Raw genomic sequence first — 24211 nt, 5'->3', positions numbered from 1 at the left:
ACATCCTGTTACTATCAAAGTAAATTGCGTATCGATGTAACTTATCTCAAACACGACAGCTGTCATACATGCGTTTTTACTAAATATTTCTGTTTTATTAAATAACGTCTTTTTAACATCAGTTACAAGGAAATTTCACGGAAAAATGTGAAAACATTATCATACACCAGAGTTAGCCCCAGTTTGTCCCTCTCAAGCATGAACGCTAATTAATGCGCCCATAGTCATTATAATACCAAACTTAACTCAGCGACGTCCTCACAAACTCATTACAACTAATTAAGACGATCGGTACTCCTTTGGCACCAGATTTAATTCACGTTCTCCAAGGTGGTGAAGAAACATCGTTCTCCTTTATTTTGAAAAGTAAAAGCACAAAACCGGAAGTGAGCGTACCAATGAAACTAACTTAACGAAGCCGCTGGTATACAGCAAAGAAGCTTTTGTGCTCTTCAAAATAGACACCACTGGAAACTATTCTGTCTTCACCATGGTTCCGACAAAGGACATTATTCTGAGTATTGCTTCCTGCTGGCTCATATGTATTCTCTTTCCACCCACAGGGTTTCAGGGTAAGCTTCAGCCTCAGAACGCCAGCCAAAGAGTTCTTGTTATGCTCGAGCACGGCAGAATACAAACTCGCTGTCAGAAGTCCTCCAGCAGAAATAGAACTTCACTCCACTAAACTAACTCACTCAGGATAAACAGGTTATTTTGGTGAAATAATACATCATGTTTACATATTAATGGAATTTTATTAACAAGATAACAAACTTACCAAATAAATCTCTCTCTCACACACACACACACACACGCGCACACGCACACACACACGCAAACATCACGTAATGTTTATCACCCAAATCCCGGAAGATCAGAAAATGTAAACCTGAAGTTTCAATATAAATTGGTACATTATAAAATATACATAAGTAACTGTATACAGTAAATATAATAAACAATATACAAATGATCATACACATGACAGAAATTCTCACAGTATCATTTAGCTTTTACACCATGGATTATACATTTTCATTATCCTTGAGGCAGTTAAGGTTAGAATGGTAAATGAATTAGGCACAGTGCACCACAAATGGCTAAACTACTTGGCATTGATACAGTGCATGAGTACATAAACATAGAAACAAAAGGGTTCAGTGCGAACATGGTGGACAGTGTAAGACAGCACTTGACTGATTCCAATGGGAAAACACTTTGTTTAATCATGCTATTTGTTCATCAAAATGTTTGTTTATATTTTAGAAAGTTTCCTACTTAGTTCATTTCTCTGCCTTATTTTATATCAAAGAACACTGTAACAAGAGGACACAGAGAGATCCTTCCTGAATTGACTCCTTTTCCCACACACGATGAAGCCTGTAAAGCTTCTGTGGCAAGTTCAACACCCCAAATCTCTTCAGCGGTGCTCTTTCAGCTCCATTCCCAGTCTGTCATTCAGCTCCAAAGGAACCACAGTCTTTTCGAACAGAAGTCAGTCATCTGACCATTGCTGCCTGCTTGTTAATGTCCACTCAAGGCTGGTAGCCATAATAAGGATCTTCTGGGTGATGAGAGCACACAGACAAAAAAAAGAGTCAACACATAAGACCACTTTCACATTGTATTTAGCAGTACTGGGAAATTGTTGCTACACCGAATTCATGAGGCAGAATATACAACCACAACTGAAAATGCAACAACCATGGAATTATTTCAATTAAAAGGGGCATCCTTTCTCTGCCTTCTGTTAACTTTAACATAACTTAAAATGAGCTATAATCAATAATTTCATATTAGCAATTGATCAAACCACACACAGAGAATTATCACTGGAGATTGTTAATATTATCACCTCAGGACTACAGTTTTTTAGCATTCTTTAAGTCACTGTTTAACTGTTTAAATATACTCACGCTTGCTTGCAGGAGGCAGCTGTACATTTAAACAACTGGTGAAGGCCAAAGATGGAGCTAAAACCCAAGTGAATGCTGGACGTTTTGGTCACAAACACCACTACAATGACTGCTAATGTTGCTCTGCATCTGATGTATTTTAAATTAGGCAACTGTTGGCTGACATGTTCACTGTTATAACACTTTACAAGGCGTCATATGCTGATGACACACAGTTGTACACTTCAAATTCCTCTGGTGATTTCAGTCCTGTTAACAAACATGTAAAATGTACTTTTTACAGCTGAATAAGGACAAAACTATAGATACCCATAATTAGCCCCAAAAGTCAGAGACAGGTAACAGTGAGCAAAAATACTGTTAAAAGTCTACAAAGCACGTAGTAGCTTGGCTCAACACAGCTCTGACTTGCTCACTGATTATAACCCCAGGCTTATGGTTGATTACTGTAACTGTGTATGTGTGTTTGTGTTGTGTGGTTTTTAATTGGGATTGTGTTGATGTTTCTTCTATCACTTCTATCATTCTTATATTCTAAAATATAATAATGGTCATAATAAGACCATTATGAATTGTGGTCTTATTTTAATGCCTTTTGTCTTTTCTGTATGCTGCTGTTCAATGAAAGGCACATTGAGTTTACTTATAATGAAATATGCCACATAAATAAAATTGCCATTGTCACAGTACGTCAATGTTGCATTTACAGCTTGCTAATCTGCCTCAACGAAGCAGGGGACAAACTACCGACAGACTGTGACATTTGGAGCACCTGAAACTGTTGCTTAGTTACAGCAATAATATTTTTGTTTGTGCCAGCCTCAGTATAGATGCCTTTATCATCACAAAATAATATTCCCAGACGTCATCTGAGTTACAGAACCTTTACCAGCAACTAACCTGTTTGCTGTGGAGCTCTGTGGCAGCCTCCACTGCTGTCACACACACCCGGTGGTCCAACCTCGCCTGGCTGTCCAGAAGGTCCAGGGATCCCTGGTGGTCCTGGCTTACCATCGTCTCCTTTAGAGCCTGGGATTCCCAGCTTGGACTCACCTGGAGGACCTGCAGACACACGGATTACACAGCACACACATATCATAACCAGACATCACTATAGGGCTGTGCACTGATGGTTCACTGGGCACTTTATGACAGAGATATAGGAAACAATTGACTCATGAAGAGTTACCTGGGAATCCTTTGACCCCTGTGGGCCCCTGGACATTGGTCCCTGCATCACCCCTCTCCCCTGGCATACCTCTCCTTCCTGTAGAGAACGATGAGACAAATCATATCATCAAAATAAAGCTTATAACTCAGCTATCTTATTTAAACAAGCTTAGATGTACCCTTACCCTGTTCTCCTGGATATCCAGCCCTGCCAGGTCTCCCCCTTGTCCCAACACGTCCCTGAGAGCCCCTGCTGCCAGGAGGGCCCTTGGGCCCTGGTATACCAGGCTCCCCCGGGGGCCCCACCGGCTCCTCAATAGGAGCTGGCTTACGACTTATCTCATCAACGAACTTGTCGAGCTTCAACACCTCCTCTGAGAAACACACATACAATAAAGTAAAGAACATGTTTGCATCTGTTAAAGGTCCAGTGTGTAACTAAAATATGAAGATACTGACAGTTAGACAGTTTTCTACATGCTTGCTAAAAGAGCTCTTACTGTGCACTAGCTGCTCACAGGCCTCTGTGACCAGCTGGTAGATCACGGCCATAGACTGAGGTTCCCCCTGTAAAACATCAGCAGAGTCAGCAAATGTGATCTGAATGAGAATCAATGTATTATTTTGAAGTCACACTTATATCCGTCAAGTTATAAGCAATGACAAAATGTGGCTGCCTGCAATGAGAAGACAGCCAGTATTAATATCACGACAAGCTGTTTGTAGAGCTGTAACCCACCTTCTCTCCTCGTTCCCCTTTACTTCCTGGCAGACCCTGTAAAGCAAAAGACAAATGAGCATAGAGATAAATATGTAATGTATATGTCTAACCTCTCCCACTCTCCTCATACAGTGAGAGTGATCCATAGGATGCTGATGTGCATGAAAGGGAAGAACATCTGACACAAGACTCTGCTTCAAAAACATTCTTTGGTTCCAGGCCTCTGCCAATTAACTCCAACAGAAATGTATTGTGGTGTCAGCAAAGGATGAGGAACACAGTGTTGCACCAGTAAACTGGCATTTTCCTGAGGCAGGTTGAGGTAATGTCCTTGTTGTTACCAGTTAGGTATATCCTGCTGACTGGCCATGCACCACACTGAATATGGATCGTATTTTTGGTCATAACTAAAACTGAAAGCTCAAATAGAAAATACGAAGATTATCATTTTACTATACCACTGCCAATAATTAGATCACAGTGAAACTAAGAAAAGAAAAAAGATAATTCAAATTGGAAAATTATTTGTAAATGCAAAAAAAACAAAACGAAACAAAACAAAACAAAAAAAACTTTTAAATGCAAAAGCTCTCTGAAATTATACAAACCATTTTCTGTGTTCCCACTTTCATCCTACATTTTCAACATGTGATCATACAGATCAGTTTTATTTTTGAAATAACTGGAGTGGCCCCCTGGTGGTCATTAGAAACAATGCAGGTGTAAGGCACTTCTTCACCTTGCAGACCTCAAAGCTCTGTCCATATTTTACACAGTCAGTGACTGTCTGGCATGAAGGACCCCCGTCTGAGCTGCAGGAGACCACCTGGGACCTTACAGTCCTTCACTGCACTGCATTTATCATATTATGTTCATGGGGCATTTTAATTCGTCTCGTAAGAAATAGTGTCATACTCTGTTTCAGCATCTCCAAACCTTCATGACAATCTTGCCCTTAATCAGCTACGTTCTGTATTTGAATCTTTGCCTTCTCACATGGAGTTGGGTTCAGTCACTGATCATACTCTGCTTTCCCACCTTTGATTACTAATAATCAGTCTTCACCAAACAAGGCAATGAATGTGACACTAATCAGTTTCCTCATTTATTATTAGACATAGCTATCCTTGCCAATGGACCAAACTGGACTGTGCAAAGTTGCAAATATGAAATACAGTCATAATATTCCCTTCTATTGCTGAGCTATGCTGTCAAATAATGGACAGAAAACATTATGATGCCACACTGAAGTTGACTCTTGACCTTTTGGATATAAAATCACTTCATTTTATCCTGTGGTTTAAGCCAATAGTTTTGATTGGCTCATCCATGAGTCCAAGTGCACGTTTGTGCTAACTTTGATGAAATTCCCCCGAGGAGATATTGTGTTCACCAGTATGGGTGGACAGATAACCCAAAAACATTATGCCTCAGACCACATCTATCGCCGTCATGAAGCCATTAAATTGACGCTACATGTTCCTCTGGTCTTACCGTAGGTCCCACAGGTCCCGAGGGACCCCTTTCTCCCAGAGGCCCTGGGTGTCCCGGTATTCCTTGGAAACCCTGTAAAATACAAACAGGTGTATGGTGCAGAAAAGCAGACAAGAGACTGATAGACACGCAAAGGTGCTGATTCAAGGCAGTCGCACTGAAGTGACCACAGCTTTACAGTGCATCCGGAAAATATTCACAACGCTTTGCTTTTTGCACATTTTGTTGGGTTACAGTCTCATTCCAAAATGGATTAAATTAATTTTTTCCCTCTCTAATTCTACACAAAATACCCCATAATGACAAAGTGAAACAACTTTGCTTGAATTTTTTGTAAATTTTTTAAAAATAAAAAAACAAAAATATAACATGTACGTAAGTATTCACACACCTGTGATCACCCTGTGACTTGAGGCAGCAATTACAGCCTCAAGTGTTTTTGAGTATGATCTATAAGCTTGGCACACTTATTTTTGGGCAGTTTCTCCCACTCTTCAATGCAGAACCTCTCAAGCTCCATCAGGTTGGATGGGGAGCGTCAGTGCACAGCCATTTTCAGATCTCTCCAGAGATGCTCAATAGGGTTCAGGTCTGGGCTCTGGCTGGGCCACTCAAAGACATTCACAGAGTTGTCCCGAAGGACAACTGAGGAGTGGCTTCCATCTGGCCACTCTACCATACAAGTCTGATTGGGGGAGTGCCGCAGAACTGGTTGTCCTTCTTGAAGGTTCTCCCCTCTCCACAGAGCAATGCTGGAGCTCTGTCAGAGTGACCATTGGGTTCTTGGTCACCTTCCTGACTAAGGCCCTTCTACTCCGATCACTCATTTTAATTGGGCGGCCAGGTCCAGGAAGAGTCCTGGTGGTTCCAAACTTCTTTCACTTATGGATTATGGAGGCCACTGTGCTCTTTGGAACCTTTAATGTGGCAGAAATCTTTCTGTACCCTTCTCCAGATCTGTGCCTCGACACAGTCCTGTCTCGGAGGTCTTCAGACAATTTCTTTGACTTCATGGCTTGGTATCTGCTCTGACATGCACTGTGAACTGTGAGGGCTTATATGGACAGGTATGTGCCTTTCCATATCCTGCCCAATCAACTGAATTCACCTCAGGTAGACTCAACTCAAGTTGTATAAACCTGAAGGATGATCAATAAAAAACAGGAGGCACCTGAGCTCGATTTTGAGTGTCATGGCAAAGGGTGTGAATACTTGTTTTACTTTGTCGTTATGAGGTATTTTGTGTAGAATTAATTTAATCCATTTTGGAATGAGACTGTAACATAACAACATGTGCAAAAAGTGAAGCGGTGTGAATACTTTCAGGATGCACTGTAACTGGGAGCTAAACCTGTATCCATCCCTTGATTAGACCGTCTCAGTGTTCTCACTGCTCTCTTCAGGTTTTTACATAAAGCGCATCGTTTTGTTTTACCTTGTGAACCTCTACAGCCTGAACTAACTGGCCCTAATGGGCACCCAAGAACGTGATATATTTTTAAGAAATGTGCGTGTTTTTTGTGCTGTTTTCATCTTTTGTCATTTTGTTGCCACTACAAGGAAATGGTCAAACACCCATGATACAACTGGGGATCATAACACAGACATCATATCAAGGCTGTAATGTGAAATTCTATGACGTTGTCTGACTTGCATAATTAGATCAGAACAGATTTACCACATAAAAAGTCCCATTAGCAGGTCATTACAGCAGGCAATCCAAAAGTGACAGACAAAATGAACAACATATTGACTGTTGTTGGAGCCTTACCAGCAGTTTATGGTTGTGTGGAACTCCAGTAACATTAAAAAGTAATTATTTCACAGCAATCTGCATCTTGCTGGAGAAAACTAATGTGACATTTGTGCCTGAAGGTGGTGCTAGAGGAAAGCTCAAAATGTGTTCAACATGTTCATTCTCAGCAAAATGAGAGTGTCAGCCCATTGACTTTCAATGTTGTGTGTGTGTGTGTGTGTGAGTGAGTGTGTGTACGTGTAAACTGTGCATTGATGGTGGCACAGGACAAAAGGTCTCAGGGTTCGTCCACTGAGGGCAACAAATATCTGCAGCTGATTTCATTTGTTTTTTCAAATTCGACTTCAGAGCCGAAAATACTCGAATTCTCCACATGATGTCTTTAAAATGAAATTCAGTCTTACCCTGGGTCCAGTGATGCCAGGTGCACCGATGTTCCCTTCAACCCCTCGAATACCCTGTGAAACACATTGCAGAGAGATGACGACAAACAAAAAGGCTGAGCTGGATGAAGAACTGCTCACATTTACTGCTCTGTACTAGCTGGGATAAAGCAGCTCACCTTGGGGCCAGGAACCCCTTCCTCCCCTTTTGGCCCGGGAGGTCCTGGTGAACCCTGCAGGGAAAGATGACAAGGAGGTTGGAGAGAATGCACTGAGAGGCAGAGAGATGAAGGTGATTAACAAGTGTTTATTCTACTCTATTCCATTCTATTCTATTTCTCTCTATTTCTGTATTTTTGTTACTTCACTATACATCACTATCACCTGAACTCCTGGTCGCCCAGGATCTCCTTTTTCCCCTCTGGCACCAGGTGGACCCTGAACAGAAAAACAGAAAACAAGTAAATAATTTTTCACAACATACTAGATTTCTAAGTCCTTAGACAACAATTTGGCAACACGTACAACGGTCATTACCACTACACATGAACACGTATTGAAAGCTGGAAAGGTTACCCACCACTTTGCCCTGCACAGTCATGCCTCGGGGCCCTATGCTGCCGCGGGGTCCGAGACTTCCTTCAAATCCAGGATTTCCTGGAGGACCTGCCTCCCCCTGAACACACATAGAAACTGACTTGAAGATATCACACATTATAAGGTCGAAATGCCCCGTAAGAATTTGATTAGGATTTCAACTGTTCACCTTGGCCACAAAGAATATTTTCAAAGACAGCTTTGACTTGGAAAATACTTTGACTTTTTCAAGCTACAATATGGAGATTAGAGGACTGCCCTCACTCGGTTTCGCACCTTGACACCTTGAACATCACGCACAGCTTGTCAGTCATATAGTATTGTGTGCCAGATACCAAATGTCATGCAAGTACTGCAGTTCTATGCGTAATGGCAAACAAGTCATCCACTGAAAACAGGCAGGGTGTTTTTGCCTCCATAACCTGCACATATCACTGTGTTTTTATCCAAGTCTGTGTTTTTTATTTATAGTCACAGATTGAGTCTGAGTCGAGTCTCTACATTCACTGATCAAGTCTGTTCAGGAACTGATTTAGAGACAAGTGCAGGTAGCAGAACTCAAATAGAACTTCACCTGAAAACATATTTTCATCTCACCTTTTGGCCTTGATCTCCCTTCTCGCCTTTCTCACCACGAGGACCTGGTTTTCCCTGGGAAACGAAAAGGACTGAATGTGAACTTTGTGACCTTGTTATCAAATTGGATCACACACAAATAAAAAAACAAGTCAGTTGGTACTCAAGGCCTATCTGAGGTCTCATGGTGTCATACGGTTGGTCCAGGGGAACCGGGAGCTCCAGGGATGTCAGAGGAACAGGTACAGGTGTATGCCAGGGCAGGACAGCTCTCCTCATCTCTCTGACACACACGCACACATACACACACACACACGTAAATAATAAAGACATCACTTCAACCCTTTAACCCACTATTACATTTAATGCTTCTCATATGTATAGTATCTCTCACTATTCACTAAAAAAAGGTGATGACAGCAACATGACTGTGTGAAAGGGAATGAAAGTGGAAGCGGTGAGTCATTTTCACACATCTTATAAGACACTTGTTGAAGACAATGTAAATGGTAAGAGACTGACCACTCCTGGCAGGTCACAGCAGGTGTCCTCTGAAGGCCATGTGGTGTTGCAGATGATCTCAAAGGACTGTAGCCCGAACTGGAAACGATAAGAACACAGGATACAGGTTTCAGCATAGGATGGGGAAGGTGTCTACCACTTCCTTTAGATACATTCAGAACAGGAAAGAGGAGTATAAAAATACCGGCGCAGATCCACTCCTGGGTCCCCTGGTCTTCACCAGTTTTCCCAGCATCTCGAAGCCGTCAGTCGGTAAATTGCCTAGCGGGCGGGCGGGCCTCTCGCCCACATGCTGGCAGTCCACAGACAGTGACACGCTCACCTGACTGACAGACAGGTGAATCTGCCAATCACAGAAAACAGAGGACTTATCAAATGGAGCCGTATGCCACACAGTCCAAAATAATGCCACAATGACTTGCCATATTAGGCCAGGGAGGTCATATTTACTCAGTAAATATACACAAGGTTTACACAACTACCACTGGAGTGATTTGATCATTTAAGAAGTTGTGTTGATCAAATGAGTTCAGTTTATTTATATAGCGTCAATTCACAACAAACAGAACAACAAACAGAACAACAACAAACAAAAGTTATCTCATGACACTTTCCAGTTAGAGGAGGTCTAGACCAAACTCTGTTCTGCTGTGATTTCTGCAAAGTATCTTAATTAATAAAGTCAGCTCTGATGTTACTTACACAGATAATGTGTCACTTAGTATCTCCACATGCAGAGACAAAAAAGCAGGAGCAGCAAACTGTGAGCTAAAACTACTTCAGTCAAGTACTGCTGTGTATAATTCATCAAGATCATGAGTGTTTCTAAGTCAAAAGTAATGTAAGAAATCAGTTCTGTTTTCAAGTTGATGAGTAGGAGTTAAGAAAAAGTACAGGATTTTTTTGGCTGTTTATGCCAATGGGTAGGACAGTCGGAGAGTGTGAGAGAGGGGAAGACATGCGGCAAAGGACCGCAGGCCGGACTCAAGCCCGGGTCACTCCTATGAAGGGATTTCCAGCTACATGGGGTGAGCACACTAAGCCACTCCACCACACATCACCCCAAGTGCAGGATTTTTAATCTTTATTCTTCACTCTCATTTGAGTCTGACAAATGAGTCCTAGATTACTATGATGAAAGTACATCATCATGACATCATCCAGCTTGTCAAACAAAGTAAAGCATTTTATGTACTGCTATTCAAAGTTATGAATCATCTGTCCAGAATTTGAGAATGTGAGCCAATATAAACTTTCTCTTCCGTTGCTGTTGGTCTTTATTCTGTGAAGTCTATTTCTCACCACCCCTTTCACCTCTCCTTCATGTTCTTTCCTTTATCACATCTCAATATTTCTGTTTCATTGCAGAGTACACAGAGGTGAATGAGTGACAAAGACATTCAATCTGATCTGAAAGCATAACATCCATGTTTCATTGTCCGCTGCGCGACAGCAAAGCTCTGACATCATCTGACCTTGTGAAAACTGCCATAGAACAGTCTGTGGACCTGCGGCTGGTCAAAGGTCAGCTCCTGCACTTCCCCCCTGTAGTCCAGGCTGAAGTACACCAGATGCTTGGTCGTAGCTGTGGAAAGCACAGAAATAGAGGAAGAGTGGTTGAAGGATCAGCTCACATCATGTTCAATAGAAAACATGGGGCTCTAACCTTGGCAGTTTCTATTTCTAAAGGTGTTCCTAGCCTCTGGTGTTTTTTTTTTCTTCTTCTTCTTTTTCTTGTTTAATTTGTTCTCAAATGCCGTCAGACGGCAGTTCAATAATCTTCAAGGACGGTGAGTTAAATCCTTACAGACAGGGGCAGGGGAAACAGAGGTCACTGATGGCATCTTGTAATTCTCAAAAATGTTTTCTTGTGGTCAAGAAATCCCATTAAAAAAAAAGACCAAAACCAACCAAAGCACCAACAGGTATTGTGTGAGTATATACCTGAGTCTGAGCGACCTTCCTCCTCTGTGCCATAGAGCTCCGCTGTTGTCCAACAGCGATTAAAAACACACCATCAAGCAACACTGTTGTTCCTTCATTAGCCTATATCCAGCCACATCATTTATTTGTAGGGAAAAACAACTTGTTTGGTGCTAAGTTTATAAATTACTTAAAAATCGTTACAAAAAAAATAACAATGACATCATTTTTTTCACTACCAATTAGAATTTTCTCAACTGCTTGTGAATAAAGTCTTCAAAGGTCTTGTTTTGTCTGAGTCCACGACCCAAAAGCATTCAGTTTATTATTACATAAGAAAAGCAGCAAATCCTCAAAGTTGAGAAGGTGGAATTAGGGAACGTTTGGTAATGTTGCTGATAACTTGTCTATTGCATGTTGTATATTATATATTTTATATTACTGGTATGTTAACTAATGAACTAATAGCTTTGGCACTAAATAGAACCACAAAATAGAGGTCAAAAATAGTGAAAACATATTGAAGCAGAACGAAAGAAAAACATGACTTCAACATTGATGTTCATTCTGCTCATCTTGACCCACTCAGGAGAATGAGTCTGTTATCAAGAGGTCCTGGGGACAAAATAAGATCTTCCAACTCAATATGAGACCGAATCATGGATCTGCTTACCGGGAGATGGAGAGATAAAGAAATGTTACTCACGGTCCAGTACCACTCCCATCTTGGGCTGGAAGTCGTTGTCAGTGAGCTGCCAGATGGCGAAGGGCTCCCTGGGTGTATCCTGCAACACGCGGAAGGCGATGCTGATGGTGTGCTCTGGAGAGAAGCCAGCAGGGTGGATAAATCTGGAGAAAGACACGGAAAGATGGATCTGTTGAAGTAAAGAAACAAGTGGACCCGATCCATTGTTTTCACTGAAAGACAACATTAGGGTTTATATTAAAGACTGTGTGAACATGACAGAGAGAAGTGTGTGTGTGTTGGAAGATTTTGAAATGTAAGTTAGAGCCCATCTGATTACTGTCATTCTGGGGCAGATGCTGATAGTAGAGAATTTAAAAAAAAAGATCAATATCGATATATCAATATGCCATCCAATATTCATTCTCACTATCAATAAGTAATACTTAAGCACTGAGAAACACAAACTGAACAAAACGGAGCGGAACAACATGTACACTCACACTTATTAGGTACACCTGTTCAACTGCTTGTTGACTCAAACATCTAATCAGCCAAACACATGGAAGCCACTCAGCGCATTTAGGCATGTAGACATGGTCAAGGTGGCGTGCTGAATTTCAAACCAAGCATGAGAATGGGGAAGAGTCATGATTTAAGCGACTCTGAACGTGGCACGGTTGTTGATACCAGCTGGTATGAGTATTCCAGACACTGCTGATGTACTCAGAATTACATGCACAACTGTCTCTAGGCTTTACAGAGGATGGTCCGAAAAAGAGAAAATATCCAGCGAGCCACAGTTCTCTGGGTAAAAATGTCTCGTTGATGCCAGAGGTCAGAGAATAATGGCCAGACTGCCATGTCACAAAGCTCAAATCATGTCAAACTGGTTTCTTGAACATGACAATGAGGCTGCTGTACTATCTGATTGAGAACTGCTGGGCTCCACAGTCACCAGATCTCAATCAGATAGACCACCTTTGGGATATGGTGGAACTGGAGACTTGCATCATGGATGCACAGTCGTCAAATGTGCAGCAACTGCACAATGCTATCATGTCAATATGGACCAGAATCTCTGAGGAACGTTTCCAGCACCTTGCTGAATCTGTGCCATGAAGAATTAAGGCGGTTCTGAGGCAAAAGGGGTCCTACCCGGTACTATCAAGGTGTACTCAATGAAGTAGCCGGTGTACGCCGATATCCCAAATACTGGACTAAATACTGTAAGCTGTTTGGGTTTGGGCCTGAAGACAGACAAGTCTACCTATCGCTATCACTAGCTTTGTGTTTAACTGCTTTTTTAAAAATAATTCAGTCATTTCAGGAATAAACAAAATGTAATTGTGTTTTTACAGTCACATTCTGTGACACCCTGACAACATAACAGATCTATAAACAGCACTGTAACAGAAACAATAAGGTGTCAGCCAGTGCTATTCTTAAAAACTGTTTCTTAAATATTTCTACACAAATGCAGTGGATCATGGGCAATTTCCTAGAAATGATGCCGGAACGAGTGACGTTATTTCATTTGGTAAATACGGTTCCTCATCTTCACTTCATCCTCACATCCCTCTTCTGCAAAGCTGTCTGGAGGAGAGTGTAAGAAATGAGAGAAGGAAATGAGGAGCTTTGTTGTGGAAACCAAACTTCTTCTTTAGATGACTGTTTGGTATACAGCATTTACTCTTCCCTGGATACTGATATGAAGGTTGCAGAGCAATCATTTGTTTAACCACAAATGATTGCTTGGATGCAATCATTTTGTAGGCTGCATGTAGAATGACATAGTTCCTAAACACAGCTGAATACAGCTGAACAAACGGCAAAGAGAAGTTAGTCTGAAGTAAAAGGAGGGTCATACAACCATTTATATATATGTTTACATTTTCTACATGTTCTACACGTTCTTCACAAAAATGAAGTAGAGGGCGAATTAAAAGCAGTAGCAGAGAGGAGCTCACTTGGTGCTCTGTGTCAGTTGGATGTCTCTGTACAGAGTATAGGTGGGGAGAGTGTTGAAGGCAAAAGGCTCGACTGCCACGCCCTCCACAGACGAGTGAGCTCTCTCAGTCAGACCAAAAGCCTCCATCATGTCAAATCCTGGGGCAACAAATACATGAGAGCAATGAGATTTTTTACATGCGCTATTTCTGTTAATTCTTTCATGAGAGCGTTTGTGGCCTTGCGTGAACACAACTTGTCTCACCTTTAACAATGCTGTTTCTGATGGTGACTTCAGGGCAGACTGCAACACAAGAGGGCAGTGATGAACCATAAAACAAGGCAGAGAAACCACCAGTTCAGGGGATTTTTTTCAATCCAGACAAAAATATCAAAGCCTCTTCACTAAAAACACAGTTAAACAAGATTGGAATGTTGCATTATTATTATTTTCATTACCTTTCAGTGGGATCATAATGTAATAATACGAAGGTAATTTGATGGTCTCACTCACATTTGTGTTAATCAAATCGATGGCAACTACTAAATTTAATTTAAACTGACAAGTGAAACATGACACCAGTCAAGATTATTGTGAAATGAACAACAGTTCTTAGACAATCTCTCACTCTGTTAATGTCATGAGAATGAAAAAATATGTAGTAATAATAATAATTCATGAGTTAATTTTTGTACTACAGGAAAATGTAAGTGCAATATAATTATGGGTCACCTTCATTGTGGATAGGGTACATCCGCGGATGGATGGGAATTCTGGCTGGAGCCGTGGCTGAAAAGTAACACCAATCATTACACGTTTAACAAACAACAACACTGTAAAGATTTTCACAGCTTTTGGTTTAAGGATACTGTATGCATGTACATGCAATTATTTTTACAACTACTACATGATCTGATTTCATTTCATGGAGGACAGCAGTCTAGAGCTGATTTATTTCCCACATTTTTAACTTCTTAATAAAAAGCAGGCAGGCGCTGGCCATCGCTGTAAGCCGACTAGCTTCTCAAATCTCACATACTGCCAGTGAGCTGTGAGCGGGTCAGACCTGTTGGGTGGAGAATGGAAACAGCAGGGCCTTCTGCTGAGCCGAGAAGCGAGTGCACGCTAATGCGGTATAGAGTCTCTGGTTCCAGATCTGTGAAACAGTGACTGCTGCTGGACTCATCCACAGTTTCTTCCTTTGTTTGCTTGTCTATAAACAATGTGACAGAACAAACACACATATACACACACCAAGGGGAAATTAATAGTGGTCACCCAGAGTTGTCGAGTATTACAGATTTCTCCAATAGATTACCTTTGACAGACTGGATGACAATACGATACCCATCGACAGCAGAGACAGGTCTCCATGACACACAGATACTGGAGTGGTCTGACCTGACCACACTTACACTGCTGACCCGCAGACTGGCTGGAGAGGGAGACAGATAGACAGGTCAAACCGACAGGCTAGATGGTCAATCTAGATTACTGTAAGAAGACTTTATATGTTCCTTTACTTTTTCTCAAGGACATTAATGCCTGCAAGAATAAATCTATGTCATGTCACATTTAAAATGAATCTTTCTTTTACACAGCAATAGCAATAGTTCGGCCACAGTTCACATTTTGCCACTTTAAGGTTTTCCAGCAGGGGAGTTTTTCAAAGACCTATATGTGTATTCTTTCCATGTGTTTGTCTCACCGGTTTTGCCTTGAGCTGAACCGCTGCCACCTTCTCTGTTGCGGTACTCGGCAGTAACCATAATGCTGTAACGTGTATCTGGCTGTAATGACTCCAGGACCACCCTCTTTTCACCACCTGGGACCAACACCTGTGGACAAGAAAACCCCTCGTTCAAAATCAAGATTTCAAATAATATGTCCATCTGTCAAAGCAGTGGTAGATAGCTGCACAGGTGAAGATTACAGCCCACTCACAGTGCTATCCTGGCTTTCAGCTCCAGTCAGTGCAGTGTAAGACACACGATACTGGAGGACATGGGCATTGGGAGGTATCCAGCTGACCACCAAGCTGACCGCAGTCTCCTCTGAGACTGACACACCGGATGGGCCTCCACCAGACACTGCACGGACAAAATACAAAGAGCAGACTGACTTGAAGGAACATTCATTTCCATGTTAAATCTTCAGTTTTCCATAGTTAGTGCATGAACTGTTGAGTACTTTCTAAAAATCTATTTGGGATGTCACAGTAACCTTTGACCAGCAAAGTCTAACCAGTTCTTCTTTGAGTCCAAACAGATATTTGTGCATAAACTGAACTGAATTGAATTGATCTGGATATCCAGTACTGTCTTCATCTGAGAGTTTCTCTCAAATCTTCTGCAGGTGTGTGACTCACAGGTGCTGTAGCGTATAGCCACAGCTTCACTCTGAGCTCCATCTCCATAAAGTGCAGACAGAGAGATCTGGTACTCCTTGTCGTCTTCCACCTTCTCCAGGATGGCTCCTTCACTCTCACCACTCACCCTCAGCTAAAATAAACACACAGATATTTTCACATTATATATTTATTGTCATAACGCATTATGCACTCCATCCACCTGTTAACCCATCCCCACCTGTCTCAGGTCTCCTCCACTGAGAGATATCCACTTGATGAGGTAGGACACAACATCATCAGCTGCAGCCTCCCATCGCACAGTGATCTCACTGCCTGAGAAATTAGTCACCCTGAGGTCAGAAGGGGACGGCACCTTCACTGGAGGGGAAGGAACGAGAAACATTTTGACATAGCCCTTCTACGTACAGCCTGTTCACTACATATTAAACCCCATTGTACTGAAAGTTGGCTGCAATTAAAGTAGGGGGCACTCATGAGGTAGGCCTCAAATAAGGGAGGGGAGTTAAGTGACTAAAATTATTATTTACACCTATTTCTGTACGAAAATGCCCAAATTATATTTTAGTTTTATAAGTTTTTTGCAAAACGGTTATATATCAGAATGGATAAGAAAAAATATTAATACCCACTCATTTTTCTTACAAGGTAGATGGTTTTGCCTATAAAGAGCATTCTACTACATTCTACTAATGCATGCTGATTGGTCGGTTAAAGATTTAAGACTAGTAGCATTACATTACAGTAGGCTAACTTCAATTATCTTTACGTGATCAATACAAATTTGTGCATAACTGATGCATGAAACCAAAATGGCAAATGCTGTAAACTGGCGAGTATGCTGCAAATACTCAAATAATAATACAGAAAAGTATTTCATCACAAAAAAGCCATGAAATGTTACTACAGCTACTACTAGAGCTACAGCTCCACAAGCCCCCATTCGATTGCCCCCTGTATAACCGGAAGTGTGAGAGAGTGGGAGTTCTTCCTATATTAGAGTTTCTTTGTTGTTGTTACACCTGACAATTCTTTGGCACATCAAAAGAAATACAAGATGAAGCACTAAAAGACTTGCAGTGTGTGTGTGTGTCTCTTACATGTGGTGACGTTACTAGTGATTCCTGCAGACAGGCCTTGTGGGTAGTGAGACTGGACTGAAACCAGGTATCTGGACAGAGAGGAGAGGTTCTGCACCAGTACTGAGTTCAGTCCTGTTACCTCCACCTGGAAATACATTTAAAGGAACAGTTCACCCAAAAATGAAAATTCAGTTTAAAGCTGAAATCTTTACTGCACTGCTAGCTGGAAGCTTGCACCACATCTTCACCTTACTGAGCACCTCAAATGTGGACATTTGAACTTCAAGATAAAAGGGGAGGGGGCTAGATAGTGTTAGACAGGTAAGATAAGATTCTAGGTCATGAAAATAGAATACTATAAGTTTGTAATCTTCTGTATGCTGGATCTAATGAAGTGACAGACACTCAGAGCAATTTATACATTAGAAAATGCAAAATTCTTTTTGACTGTATACGATCAAGTTATGTGTTATGAAGCAGTGTTTCCCAAGCTTTGTCACGTCAAGGGCCCCATGCGGAATTATACAGTGCTGTGTTATCATTTATTTACAGTTATACTAAAATACATTTTATTCACTCCACTGGAATATTTTTTCCTTTTCATTTCTTATCTTTGTCTGAATTATCTTGATAATCTATGAATCCAAAGCAGTTTGTGACAATGCTTTTAAAAGGGATCCAGAAAAAAAATATATATATTATGGAAGTTACAGCCTGTGTTTCCCTGCACTCGAATACCGTAGCAGTGCTGTTATAATTTCTGTTATTCAGAGCTACATATGTGTTGCCCCAGCGAATTTAAAACAAATACCCAGACCTGCTTAACGTCACTGCCGTGGTTGGTGCTGTAGGTAATTCTGTGGCCGGGGACGTCCATGGCTCCTGCCACCCAGCTCACCCTCAGCATACTGTGGGTGACCACAGGGAACTGAATGCTCAGTGGTGATGGGAGAGGGACTGTAGGAAGAAGAAACGCTCTCAGTGCCAATGAGAAGTTAGTGCGTCGGAGATGTTGGTAATAGAGAAGAAAGTGGTGAACAGTGAATAAGGAAGATCTGTACGAAATTACTAGAACAAGCAGTAAAAGAGAAGAAGAAGTAAAGAGAAAAAGTAAGGATAAAGAGTGGAAAAGTGAAAAATATGGGATGACTTGGGAATGCCTTACATGTAGTGGCAATAGCAGTGACAGGGTCACTGGGATCCTCATCATAGAGGGCATAAAGAGTGACAGAGTAGTCTGTAGCCGGCAGTAAATCCATCAGCTCCACCACTGTTTGCTCTGCGCTGAATTTTTCCTGCAGCAACAGAAACAAAGCGTGAGAGCTTTGCTAATGCATCTCAAGATGAAGTACAACATTTTGACCTGAGGATTGTATCTGCTCACATAAGTGCATAATGAAACAGTAATCATATATATATATATATAAAAGCTGCTAGAGTAATTGAACCTGAGCCATTACATATAAAAAAAAAGAAGTAAGAAGCCAATGATTTAACAGCATATTGTAACTTTTCTTGAGCTTCTAATAATACACATACTGTTTAAATGTATATAGTCAGATGATGCTGGTTCTTCCTGACATCTTCAGTGGGAGAAATTAAGACAGAGAGGCAAGTTGACTGTCACTATATACGTATGTACACTAACGTTACATAACGCTGAACTATCAGAAAGGTAAATTTAAAAAACAAAAGATACTTACACTGATTATATAGAAGAAAGCAAGCATTTTGAAGGTCAGATTAATGTGGTCACCCTCAACAAACAGACAAGGCAAACATACTGTCCTTGTACATACAGCATTTAACTACTTATACCATCTGGAGATGATGGAGGTGACCTTTCTTCATGTATGTGTAAACACAGGTGTGCCCATGTTTTCACTTAAACCTGATCAACACGTGTGAATGTTGTGAACAGTGAAAAAGTGAAAATGAAAATGTCAAAATGCTTTTTTTGTTTTGTTTTTGCTTTTTTTAGTGATCAACAACATGCAGATTACAAACAGAGCAAACAGCTATACTTGGCTGAGGTTATTTATACTTTGTAGTGTAGACGTGTGTGATGGTTGTATCATATCTGAAATTCAGAGTCATGTGACAGGTTAGGACTAGCTTAGTGCTAGGCTAACATTTAGGGTTTTACACGCACACAGAGAAAGAGAAACAGATGTAGTTTTCACCTCCTTGGCATCTTCAGGTTCTCCATGGTTCAGTGCTGAATAAAGGATCATGTACTGTGTCGCCCCAGGTGCTGCACCCCAACTTACTCGCAGTGTGCTATAAGAGGAAGGGGTCACCTCCAGGTTGGCAGGCATGGCCAGGGGTACTGATTGACAGAGACAGGAAAAGGCAGAGGAAGGAAGGATGAGGGAAGCAGACAAATGGAAGAAGTAGTTTACAGAATACAAACATATTTTACAAACAAGCTCAAAGGCTGTTGATGAGCATGTTGAGACACAAAATGCGTGACTGATGGACAGACAAATGTTTGCCTTGAAACACAGCACTTAGCAGGGATGTCAGTCTTACATGTAGTGACAGTTCCTCTGAGTGCCAAACCAACACTGTCTTCATACACAGGGAAGATGGACACGTGGTACAGCGTCTGAGAGGACAGGCCGTCCAGCAGCACAGTGGACTGTGAGCCGGCCAATACCACCTAGAGACAAAGCATCACTTACAGTCAGACATGAACGAAACACTTCATAAGACATATCCACCAACATGACTGTTGTGAGCCAGGTTGTTCAGTCTTTATATTAGGTGTAATGAAGTAGTTGGTTAAATTTTTCCAAAAATCAATAAAATTACAATTTTTTTTAAATCTGTATCCCTCTTTCAAGTCTTAAAAACTAAAAAATTATATTTCCATTATTAGTAACTGTATGCATTACTGTGATAACCTTTCTCTCCCAGTTTCTTAACTTTTGGTCATCATAAGCAAAGCAGTTCAGCGCTCACTTCTCTTTCTAATTTGTGCTGTTTAATTCAATCAAACCAAATATTCAGTTTGTGCTATATGTGGCAACATATTTTAACTCTATCTGACAGCTTCAGGTAATAATTCATGAGAGTTAAAGTCACATTTCTGACCTCCTGTGGACTCTGACCCTCCGCACTGTGGTACACCACTCTGTACTGATGGACTGGCTTAGCTGGATTGGTCCAATGGAGTTTCACTTCTCTGGAGCCCAGTTCAGAAAACCGAAGATCAGTAGGACTGGGGTAGGAGAGGGCTGGGTCTGCTGTGGGTCCGGGTTCCATTCCTGATGACACAGCAACAAGAAACCAACAAGATATTTATAATATGATGGGTTGGCAAGAAAAGATAGACAGGTAGGCAGACAGCTTGACAGACAGACAGGTTACGTTTTGAGATGCCACGCTCCTCTATCCTCCCACACAGGATGTGGACCAGTCGTGCCACCAGTTTACTGAGCAGGGGGAAGTCATTGACATTGTACACGTTCAGATCCACAGGCTCCGATGCCACTTGTCTCAACTCGGCTTCATCGGCATTCTTCACACCTGAATAATTCAAAATAAAAAAATGATTCACACCACTTTTTTCATACAATGAAAAAATAAAAGACGCTGTGCAACATAATGGCAAAAGTGAAAGTGCATCAGACTATAAGTGATTAAAGTCGGACAGTGTAGCTGTTGAGTCTGTGAGCCCACAGAAATGCAGGGGATGGATGTGACTGGATTAAGGAAAACGTCAGCCTTCAGAAACTGCTGAAGGAAAAAATATTTGGTCTCTTCTTTTCAGTCTCACCTACAGCGATGATCTCCACGCCAGCATTCTTCAGCCGATTTGCTGCAGCAATGGCGTCATCCTGAGATTTTCCATCGGTCAGCAAGACCACGAAAAATGGCGTGTCTGACCTTGCGCCAGCCTCGGCCTGCATGTTCTCCTCCATGACATGAAGCAGAGCCTGGCCTGGGACATGGATGCATGGTCACACACTAACAGATACATACTCTCCACTTACTTTCACTGTACAAAAGTGAAACCAAAATATCTTCGAGTGTTTCCATCTTGTTCCGGAGACGTCATTTGGAACCTGAGTCTGTGCAGTAGTGATCGGGTGGTGGAGCCACACTATTGAGTTCCCATTTAGCTCAGTGGTGAGCAGTGCTCAGCTGTCAACCACGATGTTCCCCCCCTTTTCATAGCAACAAGTAACTAATGAGTCGCAATTGTTATAAAAATGAACACCTGAGCATACATCAGTGTGCTAAGAACTACCTAAAAGCCATCTTTAGGAAAAACTTAATTGATGTATGCTTTGAGTTTTTAGTTTGGCCCATGTTCCATCTACTAGCATGGAGGGGGAGGGGCTTATGAGCAGTACAGGAGCCAGCCACCAGGGGGTGATCAAAGACGCTTTGGTGAGCTCTCTTGGCATCCGTCTGTATATTCAGTCAATGGCTCTAGCACAGAACAACGTGAACGCTAACGTTATCTCTGTGTGTTTACCTGTAAATGTGTTTCCTCCTTTATATCTGAAATTCCTGACAGCCTCCAACAGCTGGTCTTTAGTGGTGAAGTTGTTGAGCTGCCATTCTGTGCGGGGGTCACCACTGTACTGGGTCAGACCTGGGACAAAAGACTTTATTATTGTTTTTGGTCTTCATATCGAGATACATAAAAACAAAATCTATATAGTGACTACACTGACTGCATTTTACCACCTTGGAAGAATAGCAATGAACTTTAATTCACAAGCAACCAATACTGACTTTTTCAATAAAGATAAAAAAGCTCTCTTACGATCTACATGATCAGAACCAAAAATGAAAAACAACGTTGTGAAATCAGAGAATGTTTTTGTTTTCCTTTTAGAAATGTGTTTGTCTCGACTTAGAGAAAGGAGCGAGTCTGCCGCAAAGATTTTTCAAAGATGCCTGTCTGTATCCTTGGTTTGCCCAAAGTACCCAAAATCCAATGTGCAAAATGCTTTGTGTCAAACGAGAGTGAGGTGACGGCATCACAGATGCAACACACATTAAAGGCAGGACCTTTTCAATGACACAATACACACGCCATTCTCAATATCTGTGTGTGTCTGTCGAGTGCATGCGTGGATAAGCAGATATGTATGCATTTAAGTGGACTGTTTAGCTGAAATGAAATAAATATTTGTTATAAAATTGAACCAACTAATACAAATGCCATAATAATCAATGCAATGCAATAAGCTTGACATATCATACCCCTTAGACAGTGTGCACGTCTGTAACATGCAGTATGAATGACGACATGAACGGGACAGAAGACAAAATAAATCCACTGTGTGGCACCGTGTCTACATGAGTACAAGCCACAGAAAGGAAGAGGGATGGCTTCACAGCTCCATGACCCTCACCGATCTGAATGTGGTTCGGCCCGATGTGGAAGGGTGTCATCAGGCCCTCCAAGAAATCTCTGACCCGTCTGAAGTTGGTGCGTCCGATGCTCCATGAGCCGTCCACCAGCAACACGATGTCCGCTGCTGCATCGCTGTCACACTCAAACGGTTTCCTTGGAGATATGCCTTAATAAAAGGAAGCATGGGACAAATAGTCTTGAACTGATTAGAGCTCCAGAGAAGTGCAAGTTACACTGTAGTGTTTTTCACTTTAATTTGTCATCCATCTGTATATTAGTGAGCACATGTGTATATGCACGGTTTTCCATCAGGAAACAGATGTCTCTATGCATTAAGTAATGTAAATACTATGTATACATGTGCTGACTTGGCGCATACATGAACATGAGTGACTTTCCATGCATGTGAATGTGTGTTCCCTTGGATTAAGAGGGAGGACATACGAGCCCTGCGGCCGAGCAGGATGGCCTGTCATTATCCTTTCCTTTGGCTGACCCTCCCTTTACAAACACTGTCATCACATTTCAAACCAGCATTTAATGCTCTCAAGTCTCTTGTTCCTTCACTTATAAGAAGGTGATGGTGGTGGCCTAACATTCTTAAGCCTACCTGCTTAACTTCCTGATTAAAGGGAGTTGACCTAATTGGTGCCATCATGTTTTGGTTGTATAAAATAACAAAAGTCACTGAAAGAAGCATTTTAGACCAGAGTTAATGCTTTACTAGCACTAGAGAGGACAGATTACCTGTCACCGGTTGGGTAGGGAAAGGTGTCTTCCGGGGTTTCTCCTCGACTGCTTTGCCTTGAGTCGTCGCCTGCTCCTCCTTATTCTCTACTTTAGAACGATCTTTCTTCCTCTTCCTCTTCTCTTTGGTGGTTTTCTCTGGGGCCTCACCAGGGAGCTGAGAGGGGGTTTCTGCAGCTGGGGGCTCTGGGGGACAGAGGTAATGGCAAGCACAAGAGTGGGTTTACAGTAAGACTAGCAAAGGAAAAGGTGAGAGAAAACATGATTTCTGTTAACACACAAACATTATTGTAAGTTGCTCGACACAAATCAGCATTAATCACCAGTAAGATAGCAAAGCCCCCGGGCACACCGTCATTTTCCTCCACCCATTTCATTCCAGACTTTATTTCCTGTGTTCCACCTACTGTTGGGCTGTCATTATTCTCAAAGTGCTTTAGTGTAGGTGTGTGTGACCACTGCATGCTGTACTTACAGTACATGCGTCTACCTGGGTGGATGGCATGTGTGTGTCAGTAACATTTCCATGCTTTGCTCTCTCTCAAACAGTGTTATAATGACAAGCCATGAAACATCTTAAAAACTAGATCACCTCTTAGAAACATACTCCAGGGAGTTCTGTTGCAGGTTTCTATGGACTATTATTAAAACAGCGGATGGAGTGAGGAGTTTTATTTGATTCAGCTTCTTCAACTGTAGAGATAACATCTAAAACAAGGACCAACTCGTCCGCACATCTGCAGTCATAACAAATCCATACTGCATACTTTACTATATACTTTATTGTTGCTGCTGTTGATCTTCTTTTGTCCATACGATCAATTTGTATAATTATAATTGACCTTACTGATGGGTTTTACACGTAACTGTGCTTCCTATGCTGTTTTGCAGCACTGCAAAACACTAAAATTATCATTATCAATATCGCTGTGCAATTTCAACA

At 41.6% G+C, this 24211-nt stretch overlaps 1 protein-coding gene across 5 annotated transcripts in view; it reads right to left on the bottom strand.

Annotated features, from left to right (window-relative positions):
- Positions 1-1486: 1486 nt before the first annotated feature.
- The window catches only part of LOC124062727 (collagen alpha-1(XX) chain), a 34487-nt gene continuing 11762 nt past the window's right edge, over positions 1487-24211 (bottom strand). For 3 of the 5 annotated variants that reach the window (XM_046395618.1, XM_046395616.1, XM_046395617.1), the window contains 37 exons: positions 23269-23454; positions 22520-22687; positions 21631-21750; positions 20926-21090; positions 20517-20675; positions 20241-20413; positions 19677-19806; positions 19328-19473; positions 18310-18439; positions 17962-18101; positions 17163-17289; positions 16283-16422; positions 16063-16195; positions 15639-15784; positions 15403-15532; positions 15013-15129; positions 14761-14907; positions 14427-14483; positions 13959-13997; positions 13714-13852; positions 11765-11907; positions 10611-10720; positions 9320-9478; positions 9136-9213; positions 8810-8896; positions 8635-8688; positions 8021-8116; positions 7825-7878; positions 7620-7673; positions 7462-7515; positions 5302-5373; positions 3826-3861; positions 3587-3653; positions 3272-3460; positions 3106-3183; positions 2817-2978; positions 1487-1564 (listed from right to left, as the gene is read on the bottom strand). In XM_046395618.1, coding sequence (XP_046251574.1) covers positions 1536-1564; positions 2817-2978; positions 3106-3183; positions 3272-3460; positions 3587-3653; positions 3826-3861; positions 5302-5373; positions 7462-7515; positions 7620-7673; positions 7825-7878; positions 8021-8116; positions 8635-8688; positions 8810-8896; positions 9136-9213; positions 9320-9478; positions 10611-10720; positions 11765-11907; positions 13714-13852; positions 13959-13997; positions 14427-14483; positions 14761-14907; positions 15013-15129; positions 15403-15532; positions 15639-15784; positions 16063-16195; positions 16283-16422; positions 17163-17289; positions 17962-18101; positions 18310-18439; positions 19328-19473; positions 19677-19806; positions 20241-20413; positions 20517-20675; positions 20926-21090; positions 21631-21750; positions 22520-22687; positions 23269-23454 — 4214 coding nt within the window. In that variant the 3' untranslated portion in view covers positions 1487-1535. Of the gene's footprint in view, positions 1565-2816; positions 2979-3105; positions 3184-3271; positions 3461-3586; positions 3654-3825; positions 3862-5301; positions 5374-7461; positions 7516-7619; positions 7674-7824; positions 7879-8020; positions 8117-8634; positions 8689-8776; positions 8897-9135; positions 9214-9319; positions 9479-10610; positions 10721-11764; positions 11908-13713; positions 13853-13958; positions 13998-14426; positions 14484-14760; positions 14908-15012; positions 15130-15402; positions 15533-15638; positions 15785-16062; positions 16196-16282; positions 16423-17162; positions 17290-17961; positions 18102-18309; positions 18440-19327; positions 19474-19676; positions 19807-20240; positions 20414-20516; positions 20676-20925; positions 21091-21630; positions 21751-22519; positions 22688-23268; positions 23455-24211 lie in introns of those variants that run through there. The other 2 variants (XM_046395619.1, XR_006843999.1) reach the window with 2 other exon arrangements.

Source organism: Scatophagus argus, chromosome 8 (genome assembly GCF_020382885.2).
Source record: "Scatophagus argus isolate fScaArg1 chromosome 8, fScaArg1.pri, whole genome shotgun sequence".
NCBI classification, from domain to species: Eukaryota; Metazoa; Chordata; class Actinopteri; family Scatophagidae; genus Scatophagus; species Scatophagus argus.
The sequence above is the reverse complement of the archived record's forward strand: the minus strand, read 5'-3'. Positions and strand labels throughout refer to the sequence as shown.